The 19,186-nt window shown below is 39.7% G+C and overlaps 1 protein-coding gene across 1 annotated transcript in view; it reads left to right on the top strand.

The window, feature by feature from the left end:
- Positions 1-10,572, top strand: part of LOC134579456 (USP6 N-terminal-like protein) — a 170,237-nt gene extending 159,665 nt beyond the window's left edge. The window contains exons 14-16 of the mRNA XM_063438752.1: positions 1,157-1,256; positions 7,067-7,219; positions 8,845-10,572. Coding sequence (XP_063294822.1) covers positions 1,157-1,256; positions 7,067-7,219; positions 8,845-10,352 — 1,761 coding nt within the window. The 3' untranslated portion in view covers positions 10,353-10,572. The remainder of the gene's footprint in view (positions 1-1,156; positions 1,257-7,066; positions 7,220-8,844) is intronic.
- The last annotated feature ends 8,614 nt before the right edge of the window (positions 10,573-19,186 follow it).

Consider the following 19,186-nt stretch of genomic DNA (forward strand, 5'->3'; position numbering starts at 1 on the left):
ACTAAAGGGTGATTTTCCTGGAATTGAAAATGAAGTCCAAATTCAGGACAAAATAAAGATAAATAAATAAGAAGATAAATAAGAAAACAATTTCAAAATCTGTTCTGATTTTAGTTCTGACTTTTGGGGCTTTGAACTTGACTTATTTAAAATTCCCAGCTGTTCTCACCCGGTTTGGTGTTATTTAGCATTGCCTCACCATTTAGAGCATTAGCCAAATCTACAAGCAGGCTGAAAAATATTTGACCAACTAATGTTGATTAGTGGTCAGGGTATTTTAGCAACTCTTCACCAACTCTGGCTAGGGTTTAAATTAATTTTGAAAAAAACAAAACACTTCATCCATCAAAGCTGGATTAAAAGTGCAAATAACAGATAAACTAGTTCCCCCAATATGCCTCAACAGGTGGCATTCTAGCTTGAATAATAGTGCATTTATGAAAGAAGAAAAAAGTAAAATCACACATTTTCATTGTCTCTTCTTTTGTGTTTTGTTTTCATTTTGGGATGTATCGGTCTTAAACGACCACTAAATTTACGCAGGCCACTTCATCTCAATTGAGGGTCATGGGTATAGTGGTCCTGTCAATTTAACCATTCAATGTAAAAACATTGCCCTTTTGCAGATCCGGTAATATGTACCTTGAATCATTAAGCACACCTCCAGTGACAATGAGAGTCACTAGAGGAGCTTCCTTTGAACTGACCAAATAAAACGTGGTCACATGAAATGCGAGCCGGAATAGGAAAGCATTGATGTAGTGTATTCCTATGGGAATGCTCTTTGATATTGTGGGAGGTGAGCAGAACAAGGGAGACTCCGCACTGGAAAAGGTTAGTTAAAAAAAAGTGAATCTATTATTTTCACGGGACACACGTGGGGGCTTGTATAACTGGGGACAGGGGCACTAAAACGTTGGGAATGCTGGTTTGTATTCCTTACGCTTTTGGTGTTCCTTTATGGCTTAGGATTTCCTTGTTTGTTACTAGTGGTTTTTTTTAAGCATTTTTACAGCACAAGTACCTGCTTGAAAAACACTGAATTTTGGTGACCGTACTTATGATTGAACAAAGTCACTTTATTCTACCTAAGTGTGGATATTTGAAATGGCTACAGAGTTTTTAACTATTTTACTTCTTTTCGTATTCTCTTTAGACACCATTTACTCTAACTTTAAGACTATGGGACATCTATATCTTGGAAGGGGAAAGAGTGTTACCTGCTATGGCTTACACTATATTGAAACTGCACAAAAGTAAGATATATTTATATCTCTAAAATATATTTATCGTTCTAACATACTTGGAAAATGCATAATACTCACATTTTTATACAAATGCAGTGGCTGTAAAAAAATATCTAATTTTTACTCACAAAATGTGTGGAAGTAGAGGCTTGGTAAAATGGGGAATGCCTTTATTTATTTTTGCTGTGCTATAGACATGCTGACAGTAAGTGGAGCATACACGTATAACTCTACTTTTGCTAGTAATGTTCACAGCTCTGCTGTTTATGATATGTGATTTGCTAATTCTAACATAGAGTACAGCAAGAGCATAGAGGAACCAGCGCTAATCAGAATTGGCCTAAGAACAGCTTCATGCACTGCCTCACAATTAACTAAGTACTAGGGGTGTGGTCTCCCACTGCTGGCACACAGAAAGGAACCTCATAATAGTTGTAAAATTCAAAGGAAACTAGGGAAGCCTTCTCTTTGATCAAGACAGTGGAAATGTGAGGTGGGTGAGTGAGTGACCACGCAAGGGAAGGAAAGGGAAAAGGGAGAGGAGAAGAGAAGAAGGGAATATAAATAAGAGGGAGAATAGGAGCCAGAAGAAAGAAAAAACAGTCACCGACGGGTGGAAACCCTAGACTCGAGAGAGTCCAGACTAGTAAAAGATCTTAAGGAGCCGGATAAAGTCTTATAATGGGACTGTGATATATTCTACAAGAGCGTGAAAAGTTTTAGGAGTGACACGATAGTGTTCAAGTTCTCACATTTATCAGAAGGGCTCTACTAAATTATTTACTGATCGTAGTAAACAGTGATAATATACGGTCAAGAGAAAGCAGTTATACACTGGAAAACTTGAGATGAAAGAACAAATTGTTAAGAATATATTCTTCTCTCTTTTCTTTGCCAAGGAAGATTTGGTTTATATATTTTGGTTTACCTTTTAATTGATTAAAGTCTTCAAGCTAATTTGAATTGAAAAAGAGAGAAGAAAAGGCAGAAGGCAGAAAATATACACTTTTTGGGACACTATTGTTTTTTTTTATTATTCTTATTACTAGAGACTTAAACTATTTATTGCTGACTTGATATATATATATATATATATATATTTTTTTTTTTTCTTGGGGCTCTCCCTCCCTCCTTCACTCCCGTATTGAGTGGAGGCAAAGGAGAAAGACTTAAGGTTTAAATACAAGTTTTGTTTTTTTCTCCTCTCTGCTGGGTCTCTCTCTCCCTCCTTCATTCTCGTATATAGTGGAGCCGGAAAAGACAGAGTAAATACAAGTTTTGTTTTGTTTTGTTTTTTTGTGCCCTCTACTTCTCTTTCTTCCCTATTAAAGGAACACTATAGTCACCTAAATTACTTTAGCTAAATAAAGCAGTTTTAGTGTATAGATCATTCCCCTGCAATTTCATTGCTCAATTCACTGTCATTTAGGAGTTAAATCACTTTGTTTCTGTTTATACAGCCCTAGCCACACCTCCCCTGGCTATGATTGACAGAGCCTGCATGGAAGAAAAAAACTGGTTTCACTTTCAAACAGATGTAATTTACCTTAAATAATTGCATCTCAATCTCTAAATTGAACTTTAATCACATACAGGAGGCTCTTGCAGGGTCTAGCAAGCTATTAACATAGCAGGGGATAAGAAAATCTTAATTAAACAGAACTTGCAATAAAGAAGGCCTAAACAGGGCTCTCTTTACAGGAAGTGTTTATGGAAGGCTGTGCAAGTCACATGCAGGGAGGTGTGACTAGGGTTCATAAACAAAGGGATTGAACTCCTAAATGGCAGAGGATTAAGCAGTGAGGCTGCAGGGGCATGTTCTATACACCAAAACTGCTTAACTAAGCTAAAGTTGTTAAGGTGACTATAGTGTCCCTTTAAGGATCACATATATTGCTATATATACATATATTACTATTTCTTGCATCCAGAAATCTTTGCTCTTTTGATCTCTAAGAAACATGCCTCCCAAAAAGCCTCCATCTGCAGGAAATACCGAAAAAATAATAAATCTTTAAATGCATATTACTCTCCCAAATCAGAATCATGTAAATCTAAATTTTTCAGAAGTTCTATATCCCCCCTCCTTCGAAGGAAGCTCAGGGAAAAAAATTACCCCCCAAATCTTCTCCAGAGTCAATAACGAACCTAAGCCTTACAAAGATGATGCATGATCTTTGTGAAAAGATTAAAAGAAGATTTAAAACAGAATCTAGCAAAAGTAATTAAAGAGATGTTTATCCTCAATTCTAAATTGCTAGAGCAGAATAGTGAAGTTGAAAAAGCGCGCATAGAGGTTACTCACCTTCAGTCTCAGAATACATCCCTAAAAAAATCCACTAAAGGGGGCGGAGTCTGACCGCCAAGCTGCACGGACGCAGGGGAACGGAGCTCCGGCTAGGCGAGCAATAAATACGGCACAAACGGCGGCTACAAAGCCCAAAAACCTCCCAGGGAGCACCATCCACGTCGGGGGTGCACTCCGGTATCAGGTGATGCCTGTCGGAGGTACACAAGGTAAACACTGACTGAGGCCTGCTGGAGTTGGAAGAGTGGAGAAACGGCCACTCTCTACGGCACCAGAAACCCCAGAAACTGCTGCAGACTTCCTATCCCCCCCCCAGACCGGTGGGGGATATCCCGGTCTCCTACCTGACAGGAACAGCATGACCACAAACGAGCTACTCAGACTACACAAACCGCAAGCACACGGGACACGTGAAGCATACCTAAAGATGGCCTCCCAGGGCTATATGCCCTCCCACCCCCTGGAAGCCCTGGACCGGCTGTGCCTGGGCCTCTGCATGACACTGCGGAGCAAGGGAGTACCCTATCGGCAAGCAGCCTACCTGGTAGCCGCATGGCTTCGACCTGTAACCCGCCGACGCTACTACGATCTCCCATCCCGGGCTTTTCAGACGGCCGCCCGGCCACGCAGCCACCGAAAGCCGGCGATTCGAGCAACAAACCCGGGTCCACATACCCGCTCTTGTCCACAGAAGAGCAAGACAGCCAGGCAGGCCCCAAGCCTCAGCACTCCACCCGAGCATAAAACACAGAACCAGCAAGACTCCAAGCGACACGCCAGAGTCGCAGCGGCACGCCATGCCTGCACGCAGAAGGTAATGCCACAGAACAGGGCCGGAGCCGGGCTGGGGCCCAGAGACCCATGCCACCCGGGTACACACACTGTCCCTCACGCCAAGCCACTACCACAAACAAGCAACCCACCTGACCCGCACACTCGAGCCCAACGCAGCTCAGATCCAAGCTCCCAGACAGCAGCGACGGGCCAAGAGAACACACGGGAGAACGTTATGCGACGCCCCGCAGACCTACACGGTAGACCCATAGGCCCCAACCTACCACCAAATGGCCAACTCTCACCTTGGCAGGAAGACCCACACAGCGCCGCTCTGGGGGACAACACCATACCGGTGGGAATAGGCTGAAGGGGGAATCCCTACAGCCGCACAGTGCTGGACTATAGCCGCTGCCTCACCCACCTCATGGGATGGGGCTACAGCTAGCAACACCCTAAAGCCCAGACACTCGCCTTGCGGCTAGCACACAAGTCTGACACCTGGTAGCTCTACCGCATTGCCCAGATGCCAAGCCAGGCTCCTGCTATTTAATCCTGATTAATAACTGTTCAACTAACATATGATATTTGTTAAACGGTGACCTACAACCTCTCGTACAACTATTGATCAATATGCAGCAGTAAGTCCTTAGAATAGCATGTTTAGTATAAGCCTTTTATTAACGCTCAGTGACAGCATATGCACCAGAATAGGCATGTTATGCAATACTAATTTTTAATTTTTATTTTCTTATTTTATTCCTCTAATACCTTTGATCAGAACTACTCAAGAACCTGCTACAAGTTCACACAACCCAGACATCCATGACTAGCATCATAGAACTGCATGTTTAGCCTGTGACAGCATAACAATACGAGTATAGCTAGAATAGCGTTGTTAAGCATTAATTGTTTCATTTTTATTTTTTTTCTCTTCTACGCTGACGTTCTAACTGTATAGTGCAGCCAGCATACTCACTTACTTCCCTAATCTACTGATACTCCACAGGTCTGCTGATCCTTAAGATTAAAGCATTGGCCTTGTTTTTCAAGCAGACTTGGTAATTCCAGCACCCAAAATACCGCAGTATATACAGCAAAGAAACCTAGTTCTCACACGTGCTAACCTAAATTGCAATGACACCATTGTTAAGCCTGTTATGTTGATCTTGCTTATATCTTATATTTCATATATATTCTTTTTTTCTCTCTCAAAATGTGCACATACTCTTGCCAATGTTAAGCCTATATGTATGTATATATATGTATATATATATGTGTGTATATATATATATATGTACCTGTCGTGGCGTTTGATACTACCATGTACCTACCTGCACAACAAAAATAAAGAATAAAAAAAAAAAAAAATCCACTAAAGGAGATGGATAACAAATTACCCCGTTAAAAGACAGATCTTGTCGAAACAATGTAAGACTTAAAGGTATATCGGAGGACCTAAAAAATTATTTCACTGGATATGTCACTGAATTTATTGCTCAATTTGTTGACACACACCAGTTGACTCTATTCCCTCTAGAGAGATGCCACAGAATTTATAGAGCCAGAAATAGTGATTCCTCCTCTCCCAGAGGTGTAATTATCCGGTTCCTAAACTCTTCCGTAAAATATCTATTCCTGAAACAATTGAGACTTAATCCACACCTTAGAGCTACAAAATTTGAAGGGAGAATGGTATTCCCAGACCTCTTTTTAGCTACTAGAACGTAAAGAAGATGTTTTAAAGATTTAACATTACAGCTGAGATCAAAAAATATAAGTTACGGATTGGGGATTTCCCACTAAGTTAATAATACTGCATTAAAATCGAAAAATGTATTTGTTAAAGATCCTCTAGAAGATATACCCAGATTGAAAGACTTCGGTATACCAGACTAGGCAATAACTGCATGATAGTACCCAGTGACAGTAGTAATGTTGCTTGAATTAAATACTATTGAGAATATAATATATATTCTAACGTGTCTTCTACATTACTCTCATCTTTAAAGAAACATATACAGTATATACAATTTGCAAAGTTCAATTGAAGGTTTAAAGTTCTTTCCTGACAAAATTGTAATCCGTACGACATTACTTTGTTAAACTAAACAACATAGATCAACAAACAAAACAAATGCTTATTTGCAGTTAACTGGGGGTTTAACCTTGCTATATCATCATTATCATAAAAATAACTAAAAGAGGCACAAGAGAATACTTGGAACTGACTACTCAAATAGCTTGCCCTTTGGTGACTGTTCCCAAGCTGGTTTTAGCTCATCTGCCATTACAGAGAGAACCTAAAAATAAATTATATTCTAGTAGTGGTGCTGGTTACTGAGGCACATTTTGTTCCACAATCAGAAATGGATGTCAATCAACTTACAAGGCATGACGTCAGTCCTCAAAAAGGAGGTGATGGGTTTAAAGGGATAATGGCAATACAAAGGGAGAATATTAGTTTGCACATCGGGCTGATCTGGCCTGCAGAGGAAATCCAGAACTGAAAAGCAAGGCAAATACCTTTTGCACAGTAGACACCGTTATAACCTTTGTGAGGCTCACTAACATTATCTAGATCGCGTAAAAAATAAGTCAAACTTTTTTTTATTTATTTTTTTATTTTTTACGAGTAACTGTTTGGCCATTCTGAAAATAGTGAGCAACTCGCATGCAGTATATCTTGTATAAGCGTATATTGTATATAAGCTCATTAATTGTCTTTTGCCTGCAGAACGCTTACTCAAGATGTCCATGGAGGATCTTCGAGAGTTTCTCCAAGAGCAAATTGCCCGGTCTCTAAGCTATGATGATGATATAGTGGTTGAGCAATTACAGACGTCGATGTCAGAGCTACGCAAGCTAAAACTTGAATTGCCACCTCCAGGTGCCACTTACTTTTTGTTTGCATTCTTCATACTATATGCAACTGATGGCTTTAGATATTCAAAAGACTGAATTTTTGTGAAAAAAGTATAAGATGTGTAGTCCACAACAGCCAACTGAAATCCATTATTACCAGGAGCATTGCTAGGTCCCAATTTTACCTGGGGGGTGGAACCTAATGCCTAATCAAATTACTCCTCCCCAAGACCCCAATCAGGGACACACCCAAACCCAACCCTATCATTTCTGCTATCTCCACCATTTTGTTCCTCATAGTCACTAATTCTTATCTTTTATTAGAAGCTTATGCATAGCTAATAGCAATAGCTAAATACACATATACATACACAAATAGCCAAAAACGAAAATATACCATCCATTTCATTGAATGACGACCTCCCCAGTGCCCCTTGGAATGTTCACACCAATCAATTTGAACGTTGACAACTTGCAACATAAATGTGAAACCGCAAGGGAAGTAATTAATGAGTGCTTCCCTTGGTGGCGTATAGATGAACGCCGGCCAGGGGGAGCCTTCGTGTCCCGAAAAGAGACGCTTCCCATGCCTGGTTTCACCCAGGGACCTCGCGAACGGAGGCTGTTCGTGACGTTTACTGTTCTGAGGGTCCCTGAGATTGGTGGGGACACTCTTTGGGGACAATGGTGGTTTGGCGGGCTTTCTGTGCCTGGGAGCCCAGGAGGTGGGCGGTCTTTCCTGCGCTGGGACTCCCAGGTACAGAGACTCCTGGGAAGAAGACACCCCTGCCACGGGAAGTGGGAAACCTTGTATTTGGGTAGTGGAGGCAGGGCACAAAGGAAATGGAGTTCCTGTCACACGTACAGACCCCTGGGAGGGGACACTGATGGCGGGGAAAAGGGATTAGGGTTCCGGTTCCGATACGTGTCCCTGGCAGGGGGAGGACCCTGGGAGTGGACATTGTATGTTACCTGTGTTACACCCTCTTGCATGGGGAGAGTATAAAGCCGAGTGTGGCCAATAAAGCTGTTGTTGTACCCCTGGAACTGTGTGTCGTCCAGTTACTGGGGGGGAAATGGGTCTGGTCCTTTATTAATAACGGAGGTAACAGCTGGGTTACCCAGGGTCCGCTACAATAGTAAGGATCTGTGGGTTGTTGTTTTTTTTTTCCTTCTTTTAGGAAATTAGATATTTGTTCAACCTGTAGGGGGGCTTGATACATGATGATCTTTGCCTCACATGACCCTATCACCAAGATTTATTTTTATTCTTCACAATTTGCTATGTAGCTGTTAACAGTCAGATATAAATGTTTATATTGTTGTTTATATTAGTTGAAATGAAAGTAACATACCAGTTAATTCAGTGGATTAAATTTAACATTTCTGCTGTTTTAGGAATAAAGCACCTTCTTTGAGGAGAGTTGTGCTTCACATGGTAGAGACACTTGAGAAATATAGGTCTAAAGAGATGTAAATACAACCGGTCCTTACCTATTATCTTTCAGTTTTGTGTGCTTTTTGTTATGTTTTTTTTTTTTTTAAATCTGATCATATTAATTGTTTTTGACCTGATTACATAGTGAAAGATTGATTATATAGAGATTATCGCCTGACTACTACTTCTATTTATATTTCTTTATATGTCAGGAAAAGCTGAGGAATTCCCCAAAAAGACGTTGGGTCAAGATGTTCCTGTCAACCTTCTGCCACTTGCACCTGTTTTAGGAAGCAACGGTCAAAATAAGGTTGGTTGTGAAAGTAACCCAGAGACATCCAAGCAACTAGCCACAGATATTAATGAGAATAACTCAAACAGTGACAAGGGCAATACGAGCACATCTGTTACACAGCACAAAGGGAAATTGAAGCCAGAATCTGATAATGAGAGTATCACCAAGTTGAAAGAAACAGAGGAGAAGGTGGATTTTGCTAAGGAAAATGTGATACAGCATATTGGCACGGATAACTATGTACAAATACCAGCAGAAGCAAAGACAGAACTCCAAAACATGTCTTTTCAAAATAATGTACAAGTCCATGTATTGAAGGAAGACTTAAAACAAGATACTGAACCACTGTCTGTAGATAATGTCAGTGAACTTGTGGGTACAAAGAGTTCTACAGTGCAATCCTCATGTTCACTTGGAAATAATTCTCTAGTCAATCTACAAGTTTGTACAAATATTAACCAGAATAACCCAATGACAGAGGACAATGCTAATAAAGTTCCATTACAATTACATTTGCAAGATAATGGTGTACCAAAAACTGATATTTCTCAACTATCAAAAGAGCAAATCCATGCAGAGGAATGCACAACAGAGACCATATCATCTACAGAAAACAAAAGTGTTGTTCAATCTATTAGTAAGGATTTTGGCTCTTGTGATTCCCTGTCTTGGTCTCATGGAACTCATACCTTTACACCCCAGGAATGTAATAGTCCTCTTACAACAGAAGTAAGCTTTGCCCCTACTGCCAAAGTGGAAATGGACTCCCTTTTGCCTCATGACTTAGAAAGTGAAAGGCGCCCTTCTAGCGCTTCTCAGTATGATAACATGTCAGATTTGGATCAGTGCGAATGGCCCCCATGCCCAACAGATGCGTCCTTGGATAAACTAGAAAATGAAGCATGGCAGGCTAACGTTTGCAATGTTTTAGATTTGTCCACAGAAAGAACCAAACACGCTGACAAGCTTCCACAACTCTCCCCTTCATTGTCTTGCCAGCAATGGCCATCAGGCAGTGTGCCCACATTATTGATTACAGACACGGATCTAAAAGAGCCTGTTAACGTTCGTACTAAATCTTCACCATCCATACCTGGCTGTTTCAGCCCCTGTCAAGTGATAAAGACAATTACCCATGTCCAAGTGTCTCACGGCATGACTCAAAACTTACAAAACAGCAAGCAAAAAGCACTTCCATTGCTTGATGGTTCTCAGCAAGGTGTCGTTTCGTTCAGCTTAATCATGAATACTGGTACTTCAGCCACTAATATGAGTGGTCCTACAAGCCAAGATAAAAAAACACCTATAAGTTACACACCGAAGGTACCAGCAAAATACCCAGCCATTCCCAAAGCAATCTCGGAGAACAATTTTAATACAGGCCATCAAATCATGCCACATATGTCCAAGTCGGTGACATTCTGAATAGTGACACACAAAGCCTCATGCTCGTGCTGTTTGTCTTGTCCCATTGTGCAGTGCTGTGTGTAAGCCATTTTTATGCAGGACATAAAAATTAGACATAAGTTACTGACACAAATGTTGCCCTTAAAGAGGATTTTCAGCTGCACCAGTTCAGCTGGCTCTTTTTTATTTTATTTTTTTATTTTGTGCATCATGAAATCTAATCTTCTACTTCTATATATTTTTTTCCTACCTTTAACTTAATCACAAAGTGCTTTTTTTTTTTTTTTTTTTTTTTTTTTTCTATGGTCATGCTTTGGTTGTCAGGAAAAAAATACAGTTAATAATCATCTTTATGTCCAGTGGTGCAAACAAAGAGCACTTTTTAAATATATTATCACTCTAGGATTTCATGACAGAATTTCAAGAAAATAGCTTTTGTATTATTTTCTCCTCTTCTTCAGCATAATGAAGTACATATTGTAGCTGTTCTGTTTTTTTTGTTGTTTGTTTTTTGTTTTTCTTCTAACCTATGTATTTATTGCCTATGGTTGTTCCTTATGGTAATTCTTTTAGCCATTCCTAGGCACACTCCACATATGTTCCGTGTTTTGCCAGCTTAATATTGCAAAATAGTAATACATTGAAACCTGTTTAGCTCCAAGACAGAGCTTGTGTCAAAGATGTTGACAACCACATGCAACATAGAGATCCCTGTCTGACCTAGTAAGTGCTAGAACTATATACAATTATATAGCACACAGCACATTGCTTTGTTAATGCAAAAAGTATTAATCGGCAAACTAGCCTTGATGCGTGTTTTTACATACATTTACATTGCATGCATCCTTTCCACTTTTATTGCATACTGAGGGAAAAATAATCTTCCTTTTTTTTCCTAGGTCAAAAAAATCATGATAGAGTTGGCAGTATTTACAGTGGTCATTCTTTTAATTACATTAATCTATTTTTTATTTATTTTTTAAACCATTCTCACCCTTGGTTGAGTCTATGCAATAATCCAGCAATATTCATTAACAAAAAAAAAAAATATTGGTAAACATATTGCTTATATCTTAGATTACATTAGAATAGGAAATTTAGAAATGTTGAAATCAAACCAAATGGGCAAAAGTACCAGCTAAGTGTCAATTTTTTTTCTGCAATAATTTTCAAGTTATTTATTTCAACATATATATATATTTTTACACAGGTGCAGACCAAAGGTTTTTTAACATTATTTTCCTATTTATTTAAATATCTCTCTTATTAGCAATGTAATTGATATTTTAATTTGCAGTGCATAAGTGTGAAAGTTACGCCATTTTGCTTGGTCATCGAAAAATTTTATTAAAGTTTAAATGTGTTACATTTTATATGGTTTGTGATTTTAATAGAAATTCAATGTAAGCCACATTTCATAATCTTCAGTTTTTGTTTTGTTCTGTTCTGTTCTTTTTTTTGTTTTTTGTTGTTTTTTACTTATATCAGTTTCTCTGTTATATTTCACCACAGACTGTTACATATTAGTACAACACATAGCTGTTCTGGTTATATGTTGATTCATTTTTATGTGTAGGTAGCAGATAGCCTAATAGCATACAGTGCATCATCGAAGAAACATTTTAATAACAGAAAAGAGCAAATGCCCCTCTTGACTACCCATTTCTTAACTAGAAGCACAGGTATTATCTCTTCAATTCTTTATCACTTGGGGCAGCAATATATTAAGTCTCCACCACCACTGATGAAAATCCCTTCCACGTTTCTACTATTCTTTACATGAACTATTCCTAGCATGCTCTAACCATCAAAGAGACACTCCGGGTACCAATAAATGTTTTGCAGAATGCTGTTCTGTAATCCCACCTTTTTTAACCACACTCCTTCACTCCAGAAAAAGACTTCCTTATTAAAAATGTATGCTCACAGCTCTGAACAATCACAACAATGATCTGAACAACAAAATAGCCTGCAATAGAAGGAGAGGACACCCAGGGAGGCATATAGTAAGGATATCACTACCTGTTTGTAGTTTCTTTGTCTGCAGCCAGTTTGTGAATTAAAAGCAGCTCACTCAGTGCTGTTGGGGTTGAGACTGTGTGCCTACCTTTGATAAGGAAGTCTTTCTGGTATGATTAAGACGGCAGGCTTATGGTGCAGCACTCTTCAATACATTTATTGGTGCCAAGACTGTCCCTCTAAATTTCCTTCCTCTGACTTCAGGTTTCCTCTTTCTAGCTGTCCTGTTTCTACAAATTTGGGCACAACGTTGTACTTTATTATATTCCTAAAATATTTGTAACTTTCTTCTAGATAACTACAATCACTTTGTACAATCTTGATTGAGATGTATCATTTTGCAAACCGTCCATTCTTTTGGAAAACCTTTTTTATTGAACATTTGTTTTCTGAAAATATGTTCTTCATAGCTGGACAAAATGAAGATTATGTATAAAAGTGGCAAATTTATGACACCAGAATTGTCTGTATTTATGTACAACATAAGTGCTTGAAAATTAAATTGGTATCCGCTACTCCAAAATAGAAATGTGTTGTAGTATTGTTTAATTATTGGTATTTTTTTTAAAGTAAATATAAAAAAAAAAAAAATTGCACTTGTTATTTATTTGAGTTTTTTGCTTATTTATTCTCCTTTGTTCCCTATGTGGTGTTCTATGCACTGCAAAAAGTCACTGTATAATTAATATAAGTATATGTGTGTGTGTGTGTGTGTATATATATATATATATATATATATATATGTATATGTAAATATATACACACACATATAGACATATTTGCATATGACATTCAAGTGCAGAGGCAAACTTTCGAGCAATTGAATCATGCATAATGTTACATATGTTAACATTATTTACACTTGGCGAAGTCTTACAAATGAATTGGCATCACTATTAGACTTGTGAATTTGGTTTCTCCCAAATAATTTTCCGGCTATTGGCGACCCTTTCAAAATTTCTAACTTCAAAACAGATCTTGGGCGAACAGTTTTTTTTTGTTTCCTGAGCCGAAGTTCTGTCCATGTACCTCCTCTTTATAAATGTAAATATTATGCATAAATTTTGCAGTACACTGATAAAAGCATTTGTATGCCTTTTGGTTGACAGATCAAGTGAGAAGAAGTAACCAATAGAGGGAAAAATGGAGGAGCAGAGGAAAAAAATCCATATGTATTAAATCCTTTTTTTTTCCCTATTATGATTACTTCTTACTTGATCTGTCAACCAAAAAAAATAAAAAATATTTTTATCAGTGTACTGTAAAATGTATACGGATTGGCCCATTTTCAGGCCATTGTGGTATGAGTTGTTGGACTATCCAAATTACAATATATATGTATATATATATTTTTAATTGTATTTTATTGGAGTTTACAAACTCAGAATACAACTTTGTCATGGTATGAGAATAGCAATAATAACAATTACACAGTAACATCACTTAATAAACTACTGGTACGGGTTACCATAGGGTCTCTTCTATGTAGCAAACTATTACTAGGGGTTATCATGGGTCTATGATAGTTGGAGACATTATAAAGAGTTTGGACGGTCTATAGGAGCCCATAAGTTTTGCCCAAAGCAAAATACAGGGACTTTGTGGGACTGTGGTGGTCAGCATTTAGGGCAAGTGTTTTGTCAGTCCCCTTTTTCACTGTGTCTTGCAGCTGCAGGAGGCTATGATATTCCCTCAAGGTGAGTGCGGTGGCTACTTGCTTAAGTGCAGGGTTGCCTCTTCGCCGTGGCCTGCACATATTAGCGTTTTTTAATTTTTTTCTGTCCTTGATTACTCTTTGGTTGTCGCTGCGTCTGGTCGTCTTCCTCTCTGGCTTCTCCCTTGTCTGCGTCGTGCAAGTTCAGCTGTCGGAGGAATTTCTCTTGGTCCTCTGAGGAGGTCAGGGTGAGTGTCCGGTCTCCCCGCTGCGCCGCCAGGGTTCCGTCTGCACCCCACCGGTATCTGAATGCAGCATCTCTTAGTCTTCTGGCTGTTGGTGCCAGTTGTGTTCTTTCTACAAGGGCTGCAAACAGGAGGTAGAAGGCCACTGTGCTACCCTCAAACTGCACATTGCCTAAGTTTCTGGAGCGGTTCATAATCGCGGATCTGGTTGCCATGTCTTTGTGACTACTTTGGTGTCCCTGGGTTTGTCTGCTGGGGCTGTAGCGGCTTTGCGGATCCTGAATGCAGACATTATCATGCCGAGCTCGTTGCTCCCTCTTATGCCCATTACCGTTAGTAGGCGGTATTTGCAGGTCATTAGGGCTTCTCCGTCAGTAGTCTCTGGTATCCAGATAATCCGCCTCCTATGTTGGGCCTCCAATGAAGTGACAGTCCACGTGATGTTCTGGACCTGTGAGGTAAGCTCCTGCATAACGACCCAGCTGGTTGTCTCTTGCACTCTCCATGGCTTCCACTTCTGTAAGCCTCTTCTGGATACCTCCCACTTCTTGCCTTGTGTTCCGCAGGTCTGCCCTCAACACCTCCCTCCTTTCTTCTAGGACAGCGGTTCCCAAACACACAGGGGAGCTGTGAGTTATTTTTCCGCTGCTATGATGATAGCAACAGGAACTGTGCTCCCCCCTTCCGGCTCTGCAGGACCAGAGGGACCTCTCCGGCCCGCTAGCACTTTACTGACAGCCGGCAGGGGAGGGACGGAGAGAGGACCCTGGGGAGCTCTAACCTGCAGTTCACTCTCACCAGTGGGACCACCATGGCTTCTCCACCGGACCACGAGGGATTACAGGAAATGTCCACCCTCCCAGGCAAAGGTAAGCAGGGAGGGGGGATATCATTTTTAATTAAAAATAAAATAAAGTACATATTTATTTATTTGCCCTCCTACCCCCACAGATCCCACACCACACAATAGCTCCCCCATACACACACGCAATGCCCCCCATACACACAATTACCTCCGATACACACTACCCCCATACATACAAACTGCCCCCCCACACACACTGTACCCCTCATGCACAAACTGCCCTCACACACTGCACCCCTCACACACACAAACTACATCCTTAGCAAACACAATGCACCCCCGTACACACTGCACCCCTGTGCACACACACGCACACTGCAACCCTCACAGATATATTGCACCCCACACACACGCACACCACACACACACTACAGCCCCTATCCCGGCAGACCCCAGGTAAGTTGTCAAACTGTTCTTAAACAGTTTGACTACTTACCCTGGGAGGAAACGACGGCTCTACTGGCACCATAACCACTACAACATTATGTAGTGGTTATTGTGTCTGGATTGTGTCTTTAAAAAATTCAGTGCCACTCCCAAGATTAGGGGCCCAGTATATGCCGCAGTGCTGTATATATATATATATATATATATATATATATATATATATATATATATATATATATATATATATATATATATACAACCTAGAATTTTTTTTTTACTTGGGGTGTCTTGGAAAAATATTGAAATATTAAGGGCCCCTTGAACATAAAAGAGTATGGAAACCACTGTGCTATGAGGTCTCTTATGTCCCTCTTCGTCACTGGGGATGAGTCTTCTTCCGAGTTGGAAGCTTGGTATTGGGCCTCATCTGCTGCCGGGGGCAAGGTAAGGCTTTCTCTGTCCTCATGAGTCTTCCGAGGCCGCCTCCTCACTGAGTTCCTCGGGCGCCATCTTGGCAGGTGTTGGTGGAGTAGACCTCACAAACAAGAGCCTAATATCGGGTGCTTTAGGTGGCTCTGGAAGGTGGAATTTCTTATTTTGGGCGCCCCATTACAGTCTCTGTGTGGGGGGCTCGTGTACTGCTGTTTGAGGGAGCCGTTTTCGTGTTTTTGTTCGATTTTGTCAGTCTCTGGTACGGAGCTCCACAGAAACGCATCTGTCTTGTTGGGCAGTTGGCCACGTCCCCCTCATTATAATTTTTTTTATAGAAACATTATCATGGCAATTCTTTTTCACTGTGCACAAGTCTAATCACTAGCTTCGTTTTCACATACTAATTGCTCTTCTGTGCAACCAAACATTAGAACTTCCCTCAAGATAGGAAAAGAACACCTTTTAAAATTCCATTATAAATATATTCACTCTCTGAACCCTTACCCCTCCCCCCTCCCAATCTATAATATTTTATATTGGTATAAACTCATTGTAGACAAGCTTCCATCATCCCTGAGAAACCATAAAAGCAAATATTAAAGTTCTCCTTCTACATCTTCAAACCATCTCTACATAGTTTCTACAATCCTAATATTTCATGAAACTTAGTTTTTCCCACATATTTTATGTAGGTTACCTTTAAAATAAATAAATCCCCCACCCCCTCTAAATTACCACCTTTCATGATAACACATTAACATTTGATAGCTATCAGTAATTTGTTATATCAGGACATTATGAATCCAAATAATTCTTCAGACTGGAGAATGCACTACTCTTTTCTGGAAAAGTAATATTTAGGTTTCTTTTCTTTTTTTTTCTCTTTTTTGTTTGTTTTTGTTTTTTTATTTTGTTGCATCTTATATTTTTAGTAACTTTTGTAACCTACACATTTGGTGGCGTCATACTAAAAAAAAATGCAAAGCTGTTTCTCCACAGCTGCTTTGTGTGTGGTACTGTGCCAAGTGTTCACTATAGTTGCAATTGCTCTTTTATATGTGTTTTGTAATTGCATCAGTTATACCTAAACAAACTGCCTAAGTAATCTTGTTCCTTCTAAAGTAGTAAACATTTTTCGATATTTGTATATTTCTAATAAAATTGTGTTTGCCCCAGAATTAGTAGAGAAGAGAGGGAGGTTTTTCTAAACAGCCATTTCCTTGACCTGCACAATGGTATTCTGGGATAAAAACACTCTTATTTGAATCTTGAATTTTGATTGGCTGCTGACATTTACATGTTCTTATTAGCTATATTTTGATCTATACTTTTTGTTGCATTTAAAAAAAAATAATGCATTTCTTAGACAATAACTTCAGATCCTTAAAGGGACACTATAGTCACCAGAACAACTACAGCTTAATGTGGTTGTTCTGGTGAGTATAGTCAGTCCGTGCAGGCTCTTTGCAGTAAACCCTGTCTTTTCAGAGAGAAGACATTGTTTACTTTACAGCCTAGGGACACCTCCAGTGGCCACTACACCGATGGCTACTAGAGGTGCTTTCTGGGGAAGTGTTGCATTGTGCAGCACTTGCATTCAGTTTCTCCACCCTCATTCAATGCATCTCTATGAGGCGGTGCTGATTTTCTTTGGCTCGACTCCCGGCCCATCTCCTTGGCTGAGATCAGCAGAATTGACAATCTCAGCCAATCTATTGCTTTCCTATTGGAAGCAACGTGATTGGCTGATATCACTTCTGATGATGTCAGCCAAGGAGGCAGATGAGGGGCAGAGCCAGCACATCAGACTGGAATAAGATGTTACTATATTTAGGGGGAAGGGATGCCAGGGGGGCTAGATAGCGTTTTTAACACTATAGGGTCAGGAATTCATGGTTGTGTTCCTGACCCTATAGTGTTCCTTTAAGTGGTGTGAATATAATTTTATCTTTCAGGTGACAGGTACACTTAAATAATTCCAAGAATTCACATGTCAATGCAAATAGTTATTTAACTAGGAAATATACATTTTCATTTTCAGTAGTCCTTCTGTAAAGATGTTAACTTGTACAGTAAAGAAACGGAAAACATACAATTTAAAATGCATCATAACGTTTTAAAGCTGGTCTTTGTTAAATGGACACTGTAGTCATGAAAACTACTTTAGCTTAATGAAGCAGTTTTAGTATATGGATCATGCCCCTGCAGTCTTACTGTTCGATTCTCTGCCATTTAGGAGTTAAATCACTTTGTTTATGCAGCCCTAGTCACACCTCACTCCATGTGACATACAAAGCCTTTCTAAACACTTCCTTAACCCCTTAAGGACCAAACCTCTGGAATAAAATGGAATCACGACATGTCACACATGTCATGTGTCCTTAAGGGGTTAAACAGTCATCTAAAGTTTGCACTTCCTTATTGTAAATTCTGTTTATTTTTTTATCCCTTGCTCTGTTAATAGCTTGCTATACGCTACAGGGGTCTCCTTTGTGCGATTACAGTTCAGTTTACAGAGCAGAAGATACACATTTTAAACTAAGTAGCATCTGATTGAAAATGAAACCATTTTGCTTTCATGCAGGCTGTGTTAGTCACAGCCAGGAGATGTGTGGCTAGGACTGCATATACAGAAACAAAGGTGATTTAATTCCTAAATGGCAGTGAATTGAGCAGTGTAACTTCATAGGTGTGATCTACACACCTAAACTGCTCATTAAGCTAAAGTTGTTTTGGTGACTATAGTGTCCCTTTATGTTCACATTGCCGAGAGAATTATATAATTTTACAAATGCTAAAGTATTAGTGAATGGGCGATAGATATGATAGAGTGTTTTGTAAAATGCCTTTGAATAAGAGGTAATCTTTTCACTTTGCAAAATGTAGTAATGTGGCGCCAAATATTATTTCCTAAAGGGTTACTCCAGGCACCATGATCACTTCAGTGACTTGAAATGGTAATGGTGCCTTGAGTCTGTGCAGCCTTTCACTTTAAAGTGTTGCACATACCAAGTATGCCATGGCCAGAGGTGTGCCTCCACCTTCAGCAGCATCATTGGGGTGTTGTCAGCCAGTCCAGAGCTAGAGGTATGGGGTGACTAATGTCAATTCTGTACAAATTTTAATGAACAGAAATTAATTAATTGTGTCAGTTGATGCTCATAATCTGTTTATGAGTGGCAGAATTGGCATCCTGTTTCTGCAGCTTTACGGTAGCTTGGATGTCTTAGATTATGCTTCATTGGAGACC

The sequence above is a fragment of the Pelobates fuscus genome, chromosome 12 (genome assembly GCF_036172605.1).
Source record: "Pelobates fuscus isolate aPelFus1 chromosome 12, aPelFus1.pri, whole genome shotgun sequence".
Lineage (NCBI taxonomy): Eukaryota > Metazoa > Chordata > Amphibia > Anura > Pelobatidae > Pelobates > Pelobates fuscus.